Source organism: Phocoena sinus, chromosome 13 (assembly GCF_008692025.1).
Source record: "Phocoena sinus isolate mPhoSin1 chromosome 13, mPhoSin1.pri, whole genome shotgun sequence".
Taxonomy (NCBI): domain Eukaryota; kingdom Metazoa; phylum Chordata; class Mammalia; order Artiodactyla; family Phocoenidae; genus Phocoena; species Phocoena sinus.
The window spans coordinates 26602459-26618480 of NC_045775.1; the positions used below are offsets into that span (position 1 = coordinate 26602459).

A 16022-nucleotide genomic window follows, 5' to 3' on the forward strand; every position below is an offset into this window, starting at 1 on the left:
CATATAGGGGGGGAAAAAAACCACGTAAATAAAGACATTCAGTACCGAGACATTGTCCCCAGTGGACTTTCTCTGAGTTTCAGTAATGATTACCAACGTAAATTTCCAGCAAGTGGGTTGAGTGTGATGGTCCTGCCTCACTGAAAGATCCATCTGCCTAAAATTATTGTGGCAACCTGACTGAAGGGACATCTAGGGGACATCTGGTATGATTTCAAGAGCATGGAGTTTAGAGTTAGGTAGACCTGAGTTTGACTCCAGCTCTGTCATTTGCTGTGGAGTCTTACGGATCATGAAACGAGTCTATATTTAAAATGTTGAAGAAGCATTGCCTTTTAAAAAATGTCTTCCCTTCATTTTTGGGTAAGTTTGTCTTCAGGAATATTGTGATGGGTGGTATGTTTCCCACTGCTAAGTCTAAGGGCTGAGGAAAGAAGTCCAATTCTTACAGCTTGGTTTTGGGGCTACATTTATATTCACTAATACTTTTTCCATTTTATCTCTTATTTTTCTTTTCCATTTCTCCCCTTCTCTGTGTATCTTTTGCTTATTTAGCTTTTTCTCTTTCCTCTTATTTCCAAATCCCAGCGTTGCAAGACAGGGACAGAAGTTAAGAGTAAAGGGAATCATACTGTTGTGTTTTTCTGTTTTGCTTTGTTTTTTAATCCCTAACTCCTGACCTTCTATCATTTTCTATCTAGAATTTTATCATCTGGGGATAAATTCACTGCTTTATATGGTTTTATATCTTAATATGATAATTTAAGTAGAATGTGAAAGTACAAAGTTGCTATCACTTTTAACTAAATGCTGATGAAAATAAGGTCATATATGGGCTCGCCTAATGTATAAATTGAAGACATTGATTCTGTTTCACGAAGAGCAGTGCAGATTATGAATGAAGTAAACTATTAACATCTTGACATTTTCTCCTTCTGTGCCGTCCTATGATGTGACTCACTCCCAAGAAACACACTCAGGGTCACATTCTTCCTGTGTCATTTAACAAACTTGCCTTGGTTGGTACTAATCTAAATCATACTCGTTTTGGTAAAGAGCGGACTTTCCTTGGCTTTAGACGCTAGGGTTCTGTGTTCCATGCCTTTTTTTTTTTCCACTCAAAGTAGTTCAAAATTCAGTTTTCAGGTGGCTGTTATTTAATGTTTTGAAGTTTTTGTTTAGCCACATACAGAAGGACCTTTCACTGTTGATCAGTTCTTACTGTGAGAACGTAATTTTAAATCTGCAAATAATTTCATTAGAAAGTCTGTACTCTATTAAAAATGTACTTGGTATGAACAAGTCGCTTGTCCTTTAAACATTTTTAGAAGAAAATTAGCATCAAATTCTAAACGGAAGAAGAATTTAAGATCATCTGGTCCAGCTCTTTCTGCCTTGAGGTAGATGACTGTTAATTTTTAAACAAGATATGATCTCTCTTTTGCCTTTGAACAATTCACAGCCAGAGATAGCACAGTCTCTGTAGGTAACCTGCTACAAGGTGTCCTTGTTATATGGGATAAGACTGGACATGTGGCCAAGAGCCTGAATGGGCGACTCCCCCGTACCAACCTCTTTTTTCTTTTAACCCAACATTTCCAGATTCCTCACTTTAACCATTTTCCGGCAGGAGAAATACGGCAAAGAAAGGAAGTAATAGAGGAGACGAATGCCACTAGTAAATACTCACGCTGTTCGCTAGTGGTGAGAAGAAAGAGCATGTGTTAGGAGCAAAATAATTTAATTTTTCCAAAGAAAATTTCCATTTTACTTGCAACTTTCTTTTTTTTTTTTTTTACTCCTTGTTCAGGTCTTCGAAGTGGTTTGACCATTCATCCTATTTTGATGACAGCCCATCTTCTGTTACTCATTGTCTTAATAAAATAACACCTTATTGCAGGAAACAATGATATCTGGGCTTATTTTTGTCAGGCATTGCAGTAAGCATTTTGCATAAATTATCTCTAAACTCCACAACAACCCTGACCTGCTCAGTAGATGGGGATACTCCCATTGTACAGAATTCCATTTGAAACCCAGGAGGCTTGTCTTCCAAGGTGGCAGAGCCAAGATTTGAACCTAGGTCAACTTGGTCCCAGAACTTATGCCAGAGAGTTCTCGGGTATCACGTTAGGATGTCAGAATTTCAGTGACTAGGATTTTGTTGATAAATTGGTGACCGCGACATTTGTATTGTTGATGAGTTTTCTGAGTTGATGAACCATACAACTGATCAGAGCAGCCCTTCACCTCTCCCAGCTTCCTCTCCTCACCTTCTATTCTTCCCAGCTTCATGGTATAAAGAATCAGCTCATCACTGGAATATGTGAGCCTGTAAATGAGGCGAGCATACAATTTATTGTCTAAACTGGGACACTTTTAAAAGTGAAATGGAGTGCTATTGATGAACTTTGCTGGATCAAAGGTATCACCAAGGGTTGTATGAGGCAGACCAGGATGTATAGTCACCCTCTGTGAATTTATAAGAAAATTCAACTCCCTGCAGTTAATCATTGGGGAGGAATTGATTCTTTTTTTTTTTTTTTGGTAATAAATAATCACTAATTGGAAGAAAATATAGAACAGTCTTATGTTTCTTTGAGCTAACATAATCAAGATTGACAACTAATTGAGATTTATGTCTGTTGCAAAATATGAGGTATACTGAAAAACAAGGAAAATGTGAAAGAAATGCATATACCTTGGGTTGGTATCTTAGAAATAAGATCACTGATGCTTTATATGGCTTTGGTTATCACATATAGTAGTTTAGGGTTGTAAGAATTTAAACTAAGCATGTAACATAACTGTTTCTTCTTTACAGCTTATCATGGATATAATCAAATGATGGAATGCCTACAAGGTTATAAACGGGTTAACAACACCTTTTGTCAAGGTAAGATTAACTGACTTCATTGGTGTACGAGCTCAACAGCTGTTTGGCTTTTGCGAGACCCGAGTTGCTTTGCCATGCTTGGTTCACTAGCCCGGCATGTGAAGGTTACGCAGAGAACCACCTCTTGCTCCCTCTGTTTACGAAATAGAAGTTTAGTGTGTGGTTGCTAGAATTACTTCACTACCATTTAAACTTTATGGAACTTTTCCCCCTCCTGTCTATTTGTGATGAAATCCAGGAGAGTTGGTATTACATTATGGAGCCCTCTGTGGGCTCCACGCTAGTCACCTGCTGTCCACGTGTGGGTGTGTGTGCATGTGAGCACGTACATGGACCTGGAAGCGCTACTTCTTTACTGACATATGATTGGGCAGCACAGTCCCCTTTTTTCTTTCATCAGACTATTTCTGGCTACCTTGAAGTATTCAGGTATTAAATATCAGAGCAAACACACATTTCTTAGTCAATAGGGTAAAACTATGTAGTTAAATGTGAAATGCCCTGAGTGCTTTTTTTTTTAACGTATTTATTGGAGTATCATTGCTTTACAATGGTGTATTAGTTTCTGCTTTATAACAAAGTGAATCAGCTATACATATACATATATCCCCATATCTCCTCCCTCTTGTGTCTCCCTCCCACTCTCCCTATCCCACCCCTCTAGGTGGTCACAAAACACCGAGCTGATCTCCCTGTGCTATGCGGCTGCTTCCCACTAGCTATCTATTTTACGTTTGGTAGTGTATATATGTCCATGCCACTCTCTCACTTCGTCCCAGCTTACCCTTCCCCCTCCCCGTGTCCTCAAGTCCATTCTCTACATCTGCATCTTTATTCCTGTACTGCCCCTAGGTTCTTCAGAACCATTTTGGTTTTTTCTAGATTCCATATATATGTGTTAGCATACGGTATTTGTTTTTCTGTTTCTGACTTACTTCACTCTGTGTGACAGTCTCTAGGTCTGTCCACCTGACTACAAATAACTCAATTTCGTTTCTTTTTATGGCTGAGTAATTTTCCATTGTATATATGTGCCACATCTTCTTTATCCATTCATCTGTTGCTGGACACTTAGGTTGCTTCCATGTCCTGGCTGTTGTAAATAGAGCTGCAATGAACATTGTGGTACATGACTCGTTTTGGTTTTTTTGTTTTGTTTTTTTTAAATAAATTTATTTATTTATTTTTGGCTGCATTGGGTGTTCGTTGCTGCACGTGGGTTTCTCTATTTGCGACGAGTGGGGGCTGCTCTTAGTTGCGGTACACAGGCTTCTCATTGCGGTGGCTTCTCTTGTTGTGGAACATGGGCTCTAGGTACGCGGGCTTCAGTAGTTGTGGCACTCAGGCTCGGTAGTTGTGGCTTGCGGGCTCTAGAGCGCAGGCTCAGTAGTTGTAGCACACGGGCTTAGTTGCTCCGCAGCATGTGGGATCTTCCTGAGCCAGGGATTGAACCCGTGTCCCCTGCATTGGCAGGCAGATTCTTAACCACTGCGCCACCAGGGAAGCCCATGTGGTACATGACTCTTTTTGAATTATGGTTTTCTCAGTGTATATGCCCAGTAGTGGGATTGCTGGGTCGTATGGTAGTTCTATTTTTAGTTTTTTAAGGAACCTCCATACTGTTCTCCATAGTGGCTGTATCAATTTACATTCCCACCAACAGTGCAAGAAGGTTCCCTTTTCTCCACACCCTCTCCAGCATTAATTGTTTGTAGATTTTTTGATGATGGCCATTCTGACTGGTGTGAGGTGATACCTCATTGTAGTTTTGATTTGCATTTCTCTAATCATTAGTGATGGTGAGCATCCTTTCATGTGTTTGTTGACGGCCCTGAATGCTTTTGTTCAATGTATATGGAAACATACAGCCGAGGGACCTTCAGAAATCATCCAGTTCAGTGTCTATACTTTACAAGTGAGGATATTCAAGCCCAGACTGGTTAAATGACTTTCCTGTGGCTAAATAGAGCTGAAGTTGTAACTCACGTTTACCAGTGCCTAGTTTAGTATCCATATATGATAGCAAATTCGTTTCAGTTACTTTGGGAGGTGCCCAGTTAATGCTGCTCATTTCCCAGTACACATCTAGGATGAAGGTGGTGGTGTTAGTAACTTAAGTGTACTTTGGAATAAATGTTGAAAGAGACTCCAAGAGTCTTATTGAACGAAAATCCATATCAAAACACAGCACATGTCCTTGGACTTGTGGTTTCGGGCTCTCTCTTCTTGGCCAGTATGTGTTTATAGGGCTGAGTAGATTTAGGTAATGTTAACAATATATAGATTAATCCCTATTAAAGTGGTTCACGTCAAAGGAATATCTTAATTACCTGAGAATTTTCTCAAGTAAATTGTCTCTATAATACTGTGTCTGTTTAACTTTTATGATTTGTAGAGCTTTTACTGACTTAAAAAGAATCTTTTTTTTTGAAATGCACATAGATATACCATGTCTTTAAAAAGTTTTGCCTTCAAATATTATAAGCCCTCATCCTAGATGAAAGAATGTTGGCAAAGGAGAGGTTGCCCAGGGTGCTTTTTGAGAAACATCTGCAAACCTGTAGTACTGCTAGGTACATGGGAGTAATGGGTTAATTAACATTATGTAAGAATCAGTAGAATTTAAGATATTATTAAAAGTTCATATTATATGGATGGAAGGTTGAATTAAATGGATGGAAGAATGAATAGATGGCTAAATGTATATTCTACAGTATAAACCAAGTTGTTTCACAGATTTGGATAAAAATATATATGAAGAGCCCTAGCCCATTACGAGGATGTGTTAGTAGAAGCAGAATGAGCGGGGCATTGGAAGTAATGACCTTGTACTATGCCAATCAGACTGAATTTGGGGTTTGGGTATTTGGTGTTCATTATCTTTTGGCTAATAAGGTCAGCCAGGCTTGTGAAGGGCCTGGTGTTAAACATGAGGGTGTTTAGCCTCGAGAAGTTGAGACTGAAGAGAAATATAATGGCTGCCTTACAAACATGGCTTTAAATAAATGTTTGATCAACTTTCCTACAAAACAAGACTTTTATGAGTTGCTTCAAAGGCCAAAGTCAATAGAATGGAGTTATAAGGAGGCATATTTACAACAACTACAAGCAAACCTTTTCTGTGGGTTAGAGTTCCCCATCACTGTAATGAAACACCTTTGGAAGTACTGAGCTTCCAGCACTTAGAGGTGATCCAACAGATCCTTAATAACTATTGGCTTGGGATGCTACAGGGACTTTCTATCCTATGCAGTACATAATGTTAAATAACTCTGTAGGTTCATTCCAGTACTCTGATGCCAGTATTACTCTGTCACCAAGGACAGAGGTTGTGCATGAGAAGAGGGAGATTACTTTTTGGTCCGTCGCACAATTTTTAGACATGTAGTTTCCTGAAGTGTCCCCTTGATCAGGCATATCTGGTTGCTTCATTAAGCTGTAGAAAGAGGAGGATCCTTATTTATCCTTCACCATCCTAATCCTACATGGCTAATTGTTAGATACTCTCCAGAAATGTCAGATGCTCCTAATTTCTCTGAATGTCAAATGATGAAGAATATACTTATTTTCTCGGGGTGGGGTGGGATTTGGACCTTAAGAATCCCAATTAGAAACAGAGAGACAGAGAGTGTCCAAGCTCACACAGAAGAGGCCCAGCTAGGATTAAACTCCCAAGCCACCTCTGTTTCTGTCTGCAGTATGACCTCTTTTACCAATTTTGTATATATCTGTGAAGTATTACTAACGTAGGTACGGTATGCCATCTGTTTTGAGAATGAGTAGAAGTCAAAGCAATTAATGTCAATTTGGTTTTGTTTAATAAGAAAGGATGGTTATCTAACATATTCCTTCAACTGGCCGGTTCAAGGTTCTAACACTTCATATTCATAAAAATACCACTGTAGAGGTGGGAGTGAAAATTTGCAAGTAATCATTTGCCATCTCATTTAGCAAAATAAGATGGAGAATCCTTTAAATAATTCCTTGAGGTTTTTTTGTTTTTTCCTCTTCTGGTTTGGCTGGTAAGGAGTGACCTTTAGCAAGTTTTGTTCGTACTGAGCATATCAAATGGTTCCACCTCAGTCAGTTGCACTGATGTTCAGTAACGCCAAATCCTGGCTTATGTCTGTCTCAGGAAGATATTTGCAAAACAGTGTTGTACTTTTTGGCGTGAATTCTGGAGTGAAGTATCAGAAAATTCTGTTTCATGGTGCCTCAAGAAGGCACAGATAAATTACACTACAGAGAAGATTGACTCCTAACATAATATGAATCTATTGAAATTGCTTTTGAGAGAAGGGCTTAATTTCACTCCCTTGGTGATATTATTGGTCACTAAAATTGGGTAGAACTTTCTCACATTACATATATACACTTGGATTTTCCTAGAGCCTTGAAGCCTTTTGATTTTATGCTGAAGTTTTTCAAAAAAAGCCCATTAACCATCTAATTACTTGTGCATTCCACATTGTTCTTGGAGTTTAATGTCTTCTCAGTTTACAAAGCACATTTAAAATTAAAGTGATTAATAACTAGAATTACATTATTTCCTTCAACTAAGTGAATTAATATCCTGAAACAACTTTTCATAATGGCCACTCCGTAACAAAGAACCAACTGTTCACAAGTTAATTTGAGGAGCTTTCAAATAATTGCCCTAAAAGTTGGGTTTTTTCCCCCTCCTTTCTAGTGGTGCTACAATTATCTTTTCAAAGGAATGATTTATTACATATAAACACATGGAGCTCTAAAACCTTGCCTCACTACACTCAACATTATGGAATTGTTATAATTTGCTTCCTTTATCATAACAAACAATACAATTAAATTTCCTGGTGGATCTAGAGCAGCTTTTGTCATTTGATTATTATTCTAAAGTTTTGATGTAGAACTAGAATTAAATGAAGTAGTACCTCATGGAAATGATCATAGGAACTCCTACTTTCATACTTCTTCCCTGCATTTTGATTACTCATTTGCCCATAACTTTGCCATGAAATAAATGAGTTCTTAAAAATTAGGTGTAAATCTAACTTTTAAAACTAGAATTGGGTTCTGAAATTACTTGGGGACCAGTCTTTTCAGTGAAATCTTTTATTAAAAGCAGATACCTCTTGATATGCTAAAATCACTTACCTGTTTGATTTTATAACTGTAAATTAATCAATCTACTCTTTTCTACATTTTTAGCATGTGCAGAGGTGCTGCGGGCAATGCCAAAATACATAGCTAGAAGACGTCTACACTTTTAGAATCCAGTGTATGCGTATTCCTTTTTCGAGAATAATTTTGAGATCTTTAAAAAATATTCCATAATCCACAAACATTAGTTGGTGGAGCACTGCTGAGCTACAGACTGAGGATATGTGATGAATGATGAATAAGACATTGGTCTTGCCCTTTGGATTTAGTGTAATTAAATCAGTTTGAATCAGCAGGATGTGATTTGCTTTGTTCACTCATCCATCTAGCTGAATTTCAGCTGCCTCCAGATGAGCCTGTTAAAACAAGTATGAAAGAGCTGTTCACATAACTTTCTTTTGGCATTATTTTATTACACTGGTTATTCTGCTTTAATAAAATAAATTTACAGCACAGATACACTAAGACAGTAATACTCTATTAAAACTTTCACCGCAGGTCTCCTTTTTGATAGAAAGTCCCCCGAAGTGCATCTAAAACTGAATTGTATTCAGACCATAGAAAAGATAATGCACTTTTTTTTTCAGGGGCATATCTCTGTCATTAAGTGAAACTCACCAATCTTGGTTAATAATCCACATAAGGAAGCTGTACATGGAACTTCTTGGTTATGAAGAGCTTGTCTGGACTGTAGCTTACATTTCAGACGTCTTAATGATCATCAAAAGATTGCTTGTGAATGGAGTATGGTGAACACATAGAGAAACACTGGTCTTTGAGTGCTTTGAGGGGACTAGAAAGTACAGGAGAGACCCTCAGGAAAACTGACTTGGCTGGAGAAAAGAACGTGGCCTATGGCATAGTGTTGGGTTAAAACAGACAGGTAGGATGAGATGAAGTGATGCCTAATTTTAAGACAAATTTCTTATGTTTCTTACGATTAATTGCATGTATCATTTGTAATATATTGCATGTATCATTTGTAATATAACGGGCTTTGTGATACATGCTGGGAAAACAGCTGTTGGATTTACACTTCTTTTAACATAGAAATGTCCAAAGGCCATTATGACAACTTCTTGCACATTTAAAAGAAAATGGATTTGTGGCTTAGAGAAGAGATACCATTTTAGAATTATCTTCAAAGGTATGGTTAATGTAAATAGTCTTTTTCATACAGTTAATAGTTAAATGAATTTACTGACACTGTATCAGTTTTTGCACTCAGCATTGTTTCTTGTGTCCTCTCCTTACTTTGTGGGTTCATGTTTTCTTTTGTGGTAGGATTGCCAGGTAAAATATAGGATGCCCAGTTAAATCTGAATTTCAGATAAACAGCAGATAATTTGGGACATGTATTTTAAAAGTATTAGTTTATCTGAAATTCAAATTTAACTGGGTATCCTGTATTTTTATTTGCTAATTTATATTTTGAGATCACATCCCTTAACAGCTCTTTAAATGAGGATCACTGAGAAGTATATACTTTACATGTCTGAGAATATCTTTATTTTGAGCTCACTCTGTAACAAGATTAGTCAGGTGTACAATTCTAGGATAACAGTTATTTTCCAACAATACTTTTGACCTACATTATACCAGTGTCTTTCTGACCTCTTTTTGATACTTTCTTCCTTTGTAGATAATGTTTCTCTCTTTGGAGATCATCTCTGAATTCTTTATGTTTTGTAGTTTTACCACGATGTGTGTCTATATTTGGATTTATCTTGATTTTACTCAGTAGGCAGAGTGTTGTGTTGTCCATCTGAAGACTCAGGTCTTTCCTCAAATTTGAAAAATGATCTGCTGTTATCTCTTAAAATATTGTTTCTCCACCGTGTTTTTCAGCTGAAACTCCTTTTAGACAAGTGTTGGAGCCTCTGGTTTTCGTGTCTCTTATAACACGTCTTTTGTGCTTTTATCCTCTTGTCTTTTTTGCTGCCTTATGCATGAATACCTCAGTTCTGTCTTCCAATTTTCTAATTGCTGCTTTACTATGCCTATCTAGATTCTATCCCATCTGTTACACTTTTAATTCTAAGATTATTTATCAGTTCCAAAATTTCTCATTGTTGTTCATAGCTAACCTGTTCTTTTTTCATTTTTTAAAATGTATTTATTTAACTTTTTAAGCAAACTGAAAAGTTTAGCTGGATTTTAGTTGCTGAGGGAGGAGTGTTTTTGCATAAATAGGTTTAGTTTGTTATCCTCAGTTGTTAAATCCACTTTTGACTGGAGACACATATTACAGCCACAGGCATTTGTTTCTGCCAAAATCCCCTGGTCAGTAATGTGTTAAACTCCTGGCTTCCCCTGCTGCTTTCTAGACAGCAGACCCAGAGCTTCAGTGACCACCAGGTACCATGTATTTCTATACCATTTCAGGTTTACTGGGATGTTGACCTCGTTTTTTGACCTTGATATTTTATCTGTAATTGCTTTATGTTAGGAACTGGGGTGAATGCCAAAGCATGAACTTACTGTGTTACTTTTTAAAAAAAAAAGTATCCATATCAGGATTGAGGTTTTTTTTTTTTTTTTTTAAGAGATCAGAATGTGGTTCTTAACATATATATATATATATCTCAATATAATAAATTGCTTTTCCTTGAGAATACAGAAAAGCTTTTCAGAAAACTTCATATTATATAATTGTTATCCACAGATAGTCTTTTTAACCATTGTAATTAAGCAGCCCATCAACATAAATCTATTCACCATCTGCCGTGCATTCACTCATTTGTTTTATGGATATTTAATGACGATTTAAGTGGGGGCACACTGAGAAATATATTAATAAAACTCAATTCCTACCCTTACAAAAATCACTGTCTCACATGTAATTAAAACATCAAGGCAGCATGTAGTTAGTGCTGTAAAAGAAACGGACCAAAAACACTGTGCAGTTTCAGAGGACAGTTCCCACTGAGTTCGAAAATCACAGATGGCATTTAAAAACATATTCCTTTAAAAAGAAAAAAGCACTTTCCTTCCTATTTATAAAAATAATTCACACCTATTGTTTAATATTTAGGAACTAGAGAAATGTATAGAAAATAAAAATTACCAAATAAATGTATTTTGTTATATTTTCTACCAATCATATATATATGTATATATATACATATACATGTATATAAATTTGAGATTATATTTCATGGATACTTGTGAAAACTGTGTTTTTACTTAATAGATAATGAACACTTTCTGATATTATTAAATAACGTCCTAAAAATTATTTTAATGCTGACATAGAATCCCAGTTAATGGATATAGGATAATTCATTTAACCATTCCCCTAAAGTTGGATTTTCAGATTAGTTTCTTTTTTTCCTTTATATATATATAATGCTGTCAGGGGTGTACTTGAACATAAACCTTCACGTGAAGCTATGATTACGTATAGAAGAGACATTATTGGTTCCCAAGCTTTCATTCATCCTGTGCACATTAGGCTTCAGAGAGGGTGTACAGTTTCCCTTCCCACTAGGCTTAGAGAGCCCACGGACTGTGTCCTCCTCTCCTTCCTTATTGCCTTTTCTTTACAAATTTGAAAACACAAAAAGGGCAGTTAAGTAGTATGTTTTTCTTCATTTAGGCTTTCCCCAGGTACTTTATATTGAATATGGCTATGAGCAAGATTGTTTTTTTTTTTTTTAACAATCTTGGAACTAACTCCTGTTGGTTTTAATAATTTTGTCTGAGTTTTGTATGTAGAAAAATAATTTTACTTTCAAATAATTGTAATTTGGGGAAGACGGTGATATATGGGGCAGGGTAGTTATTAGGGCTGAAAGGAACTAAGACACGAGCATGGGAAAACATGCACCCGTGGAGGTGGGTAAGTCAGTTGAGGTATGCTGGGGGTTGAGGCAGGCTGAATTTGAAGTTTGTCTGGTATGGTGCCTAAGGCTAGTGAGTGTAAGCTTCTTTCAAGGTTTTATTTTAAATACATGGGAAGTTGATATAGTTGGTTAATTTTGTTTTTTCCTCCATTGACATTTTTGGTTTGCTTCAAAGATTTTGGGTTGTGACCAACTTGTCATGGAGCTAATATAAATGTCTTCAAATTAGTACAGTCGGCCCTTCACATTCGTGGGTTCTGCATCTGCAGATATGGAGGGCTGGCTGTATTATGCCGTTTGATGCAAAGGACTTGAGCATCCACAGATTTGGGGATCTGCATGAGGAGAGGGGGTCCTGGAGCCAGTCCCTCAGGGATATCAAGGGATGACTGTAGTGAGTGCTCTGGACTCTCCCTCCCATTTTCTCTCTTTCCCATGCTCCCTTCCTCCCTGTCTCCCCATCTCTTTCAAGGCCCACTCACCTTGTTCTGGGTCTTATTGCAGTGATGGTAACAAGGAACAAAGGAGACAGTGATGATCTGTAGACATAACTATGTTTTTAGTGACAGTGATCCTGACACAGCAAGTGCCATAAAAGGTCTAAGTTTGCTAAGTTCTCTGCTCTCAAGCCCACTTTAACCCTTTTGTACCTACCCCAACTGCTTCCTCTAGTATTCTTAGGTTCTCACCCAACTTTTCTCCAGACTTTCTCCTGAGGTGGAACTAGCTAGGCCACCTGCTGCTCTAATTACTGTTGATTTTATTTATGTGCTACTTTTTTCCTTATGGTAATACTTGCATAAGAAACTTGATAACTTTCTCTTTTCTAATACAATAAATTTCCTTTTTGGTCATTATCGCCTACACATCTTCTTATCTACCTGTTTATGTATTTTGCTAGTGTTTATTGAATGCCTATTTAGTGGAGCCGTTGGGTTGGGTGCTTAGCTATGTCATAATTCTCACAGTAACCCTGTGAGATAGTGTTATGTTTTTTTAAACTTGTAGTGAAACTGAGCCCTGAGGCTCAAAGAAATTAAGTAATGGAAGATAGCATACCTGGAGAGTGCTAGCATCTACCTCTGATGCCTGGGCTCCCTCTCCCCATTCTGTGCTACTAACATTTACTTAGTAGTTTGTAGTACTTCTTATCATGCTTTTTATGTCAGTAATTCCTGACAATGACTGCATCTGCTTGTTACAGGTGGCGAAACCATGGCTTAAAGCAGCAGCACTGGGGGGGATATTAGATGCTCTCTGGTTCTTTTACTCTTTAGATCAGACTCTCCTGTTAGGTGCTTTCAGTAACTTGGTTTAGAAATCAGAGTTCTCCACACTTCATTGTTTACTTTCACAGCAAGTTTTCTTGTTTTAAATGTGTCTGCTTTGTAGGTAAAATAAGTGTTTTTCTCTCTTGTTATTAGCAAGCCATTGTACCTTATAAGTTTTATCCTGAAGTCCTTAACAAGCAGAACGTTGAGGTCTCTAGAGGCTGTTTGTTTAAGCTTGCATTCCTTTTGAGCAGTCCTCCTGAGGCACTCCCCTTCTGTATCACCTCTTCTCCCTTCCCCTGTAAGTTAACAGTAACTTTACTAAAACAATCATGTGTTTCTCACGCTTCTGGGGGCAGCTGGACAGTTCTGCTGACCCAGGCCGGGTATGGGTGATGTCAGCCAGGCTCAGTCTTGGGTCTGTGATCAGCTGATGGCTGCCTGGGGCTGGATGGTCCAGGATGGCTTCAGCAGGGATGGCTCAGCAATCTTCCACAAGGTGTCTTATCTAAAGCTTTTCAGGCCTAGGCTTGGGATTGACACACTGTCACTTCAGCTGTAACTGGTGGCTGAAGGAAGTCACAGGCCAGCCTGCATTCAAGGAGTGGGAAAATAGACTCTACTTGCTAGTGGGAGAAGTTACAAAGTCACATAGACAGGGTCATGGATACAAAAAGAGGTAGAGAATTGCGGCAATTTTAGAAATCGGTCTGTAACACCTTGAAGATCTTTATTTGTATTACTGGGAGGTCACTTTACGTCTAAACTTATGAGGCCATGTTGAAAAAGTGTTGGTGAAAAAAGTCTGATAATATTAGAAATTATGCAGTTTATTATCTATTTAAATTTTTATTAGTAGTGTAACCTATATATAGAACAATGCACACATCACAGGGAATTAGCTCAGTGAATATCACAAAGTGAACATAACTGTGTACTTATCACTCAAGTCAAGAAATAGAAGATCCCCTGCACCCAGAATCCTCCCTCTGTCCCTTCTCAATTTTTACTTTCTCCCTCTTTTCCAGAAGTAATCACTGTCCCGACTATTATAAGCATAGATGAGTTGTCTTTTTAGAACTTTCAGATTATCCAGTAAGTGTTTCGTGTCTGTCTTCTTTCACTTAGCAGCATGTGGCCAGTACCATTTCTTTAATATTCAGAACTGTGACTAGTGACGTAATATCCACTGATGTTTTCATTTAAAAGCTTTTCAGTGACTTTTCCCTTCCTTCAGCATGTTCTTCTGTGACTTCTTAGTTTATGCAACACTCGCTACAGTTAGTGTTTTCTCTAAAGTTCCCTTCAGTTCCATTAACATAAGGGAATTTATTGCTCTGATATTTCTTTCTTTCCAGGAGGAAATAAGCAATATGTATAGGAGACTAATGTGGGTATGAAAATGAAACTTAGAATCCACTGTTATTGCTATATATTTGGGAAATCATAGTAGAAAGTCAGTAGGCGTGAACTAAGACTGCAGTCAACCAGACTTGATAATTAAGTTATTCAAAGTACTTAAAATGTTTAAAATTCTTTTTATTTACCTATCAGATTCATCACAGTGCTCTGCTGTATTTAGTGATTTAATCCCAGAAACTGGGGGGGTACTTACTGTGATGCTGAATCATGTTTTGCAATCTCAATGACCAAGAGGCAATTGATATGTTTTACTGATGTGAAGGTGTTACTTTACTGGCCTAGACATCCTCTTGGAACTCCTGCTGCTTTTTCTAGTCTAAATAGGCACAATATTTTGGGTAAGAATTTAAAGTTTTGATTTGGACCTGAGCATCATTTTAGCATTTAAAATCATTTGGGGCCCATTCCCATCCATTGTAAAATCATTTTCTGGTGTGTCCTCTTACTGTGCTCCTATCACTGGGATAGGATTCAAAAAGGAAATGTCTGCTTATTTTATTCACTTTTCTTCAGGAAAGACAGTGGTGAAGTGAGTCATTAGCACATTGTGTTTTCCAATAGCTCTTTGACCTTAGTCTCTGGGGCTATAAAATCAATGGGAAGATGCCTGTTGAATCACGAGTCATGGGCAAAGCCCATAATAGATATGTTACTATGAATGTTTCAAGGAGAAATTAATGTACTGTCTGTAGATTATAGTCGGAAATCCAAGACCAGCAGAGATGTGCATCTTCCATGTGTAGCACACATGTATTGAGAAATAAATACAGGCTGTTCTCTGGGCTCTGATAATTCTTCTATCATGTTACCCTGCAGACAGAAGGATTGGAAGGCAGGGAGTTGTTCCCACAGTGGTTTACTTCCTTTGAGTGAGTTCAGTGATTGAATCCACCCCATGCTAGATGATTATTTTATAAATGTGGGACAGTTACAGGTCATGAGGCTATGGCTGCAGCAGGGCCTAGGTTGAAACAAATACAATCACAAAGAGACCCATGTGATAGTTCCTGGGGCTGACCCAAGAGAGCGACATTTCACAAAATGTGCTCCACAGACCATTAGGTCAGCTCGATGTTAATAGGTGGTGTGTGAAAAAAGATTCCATGGCCAAAAGTGTGGAGAATACCAAGTTAAACAGAGAAAACCGAGTCCTTGCCAAAGAACTTCTCAGGGGGTCTTCCATGTGCAAATGTATATAGAATATGTAGCGTTTCTCAATCATATTCGGCCACAGAACTCTTCTTTTAGCAGAAGTCTCACAAAGCTTGTGTTTTGTATAAAATACCTTGGGTAAAATTGCTCTTGAATGTTGATCTTCTAACATTTTTTTGTTGCCTTATCTCCTAAAATAATTTTGAAAAACTTAGGTGTTCACACATTTTTAAGCCAATATCTGCATTTTTTAATCAAAACTTAAATGGGTGCAGTAGATTCATTTCTGTCATG

General features: G+C 37.6%; 1 protein-coding gene across 1 annotated transcript in view; it reads left to right on the top strand.

Annotated features, from left to right (window-relative positions):
* LTBP1 (latent transforming growth factor beta binding protein 1) overlaps positions 1-16022 on the top strand; it is a 426823-nt gene that overhangs the window by 246435 nt on the left and 164366 nt on the right. The window contains 1 exon segment of the mRNA XM_032653008.1: positions 2825-2896. Coding sequence (XP_032508899.1) covers positions 2825-2896 — 72 coding nt within the window.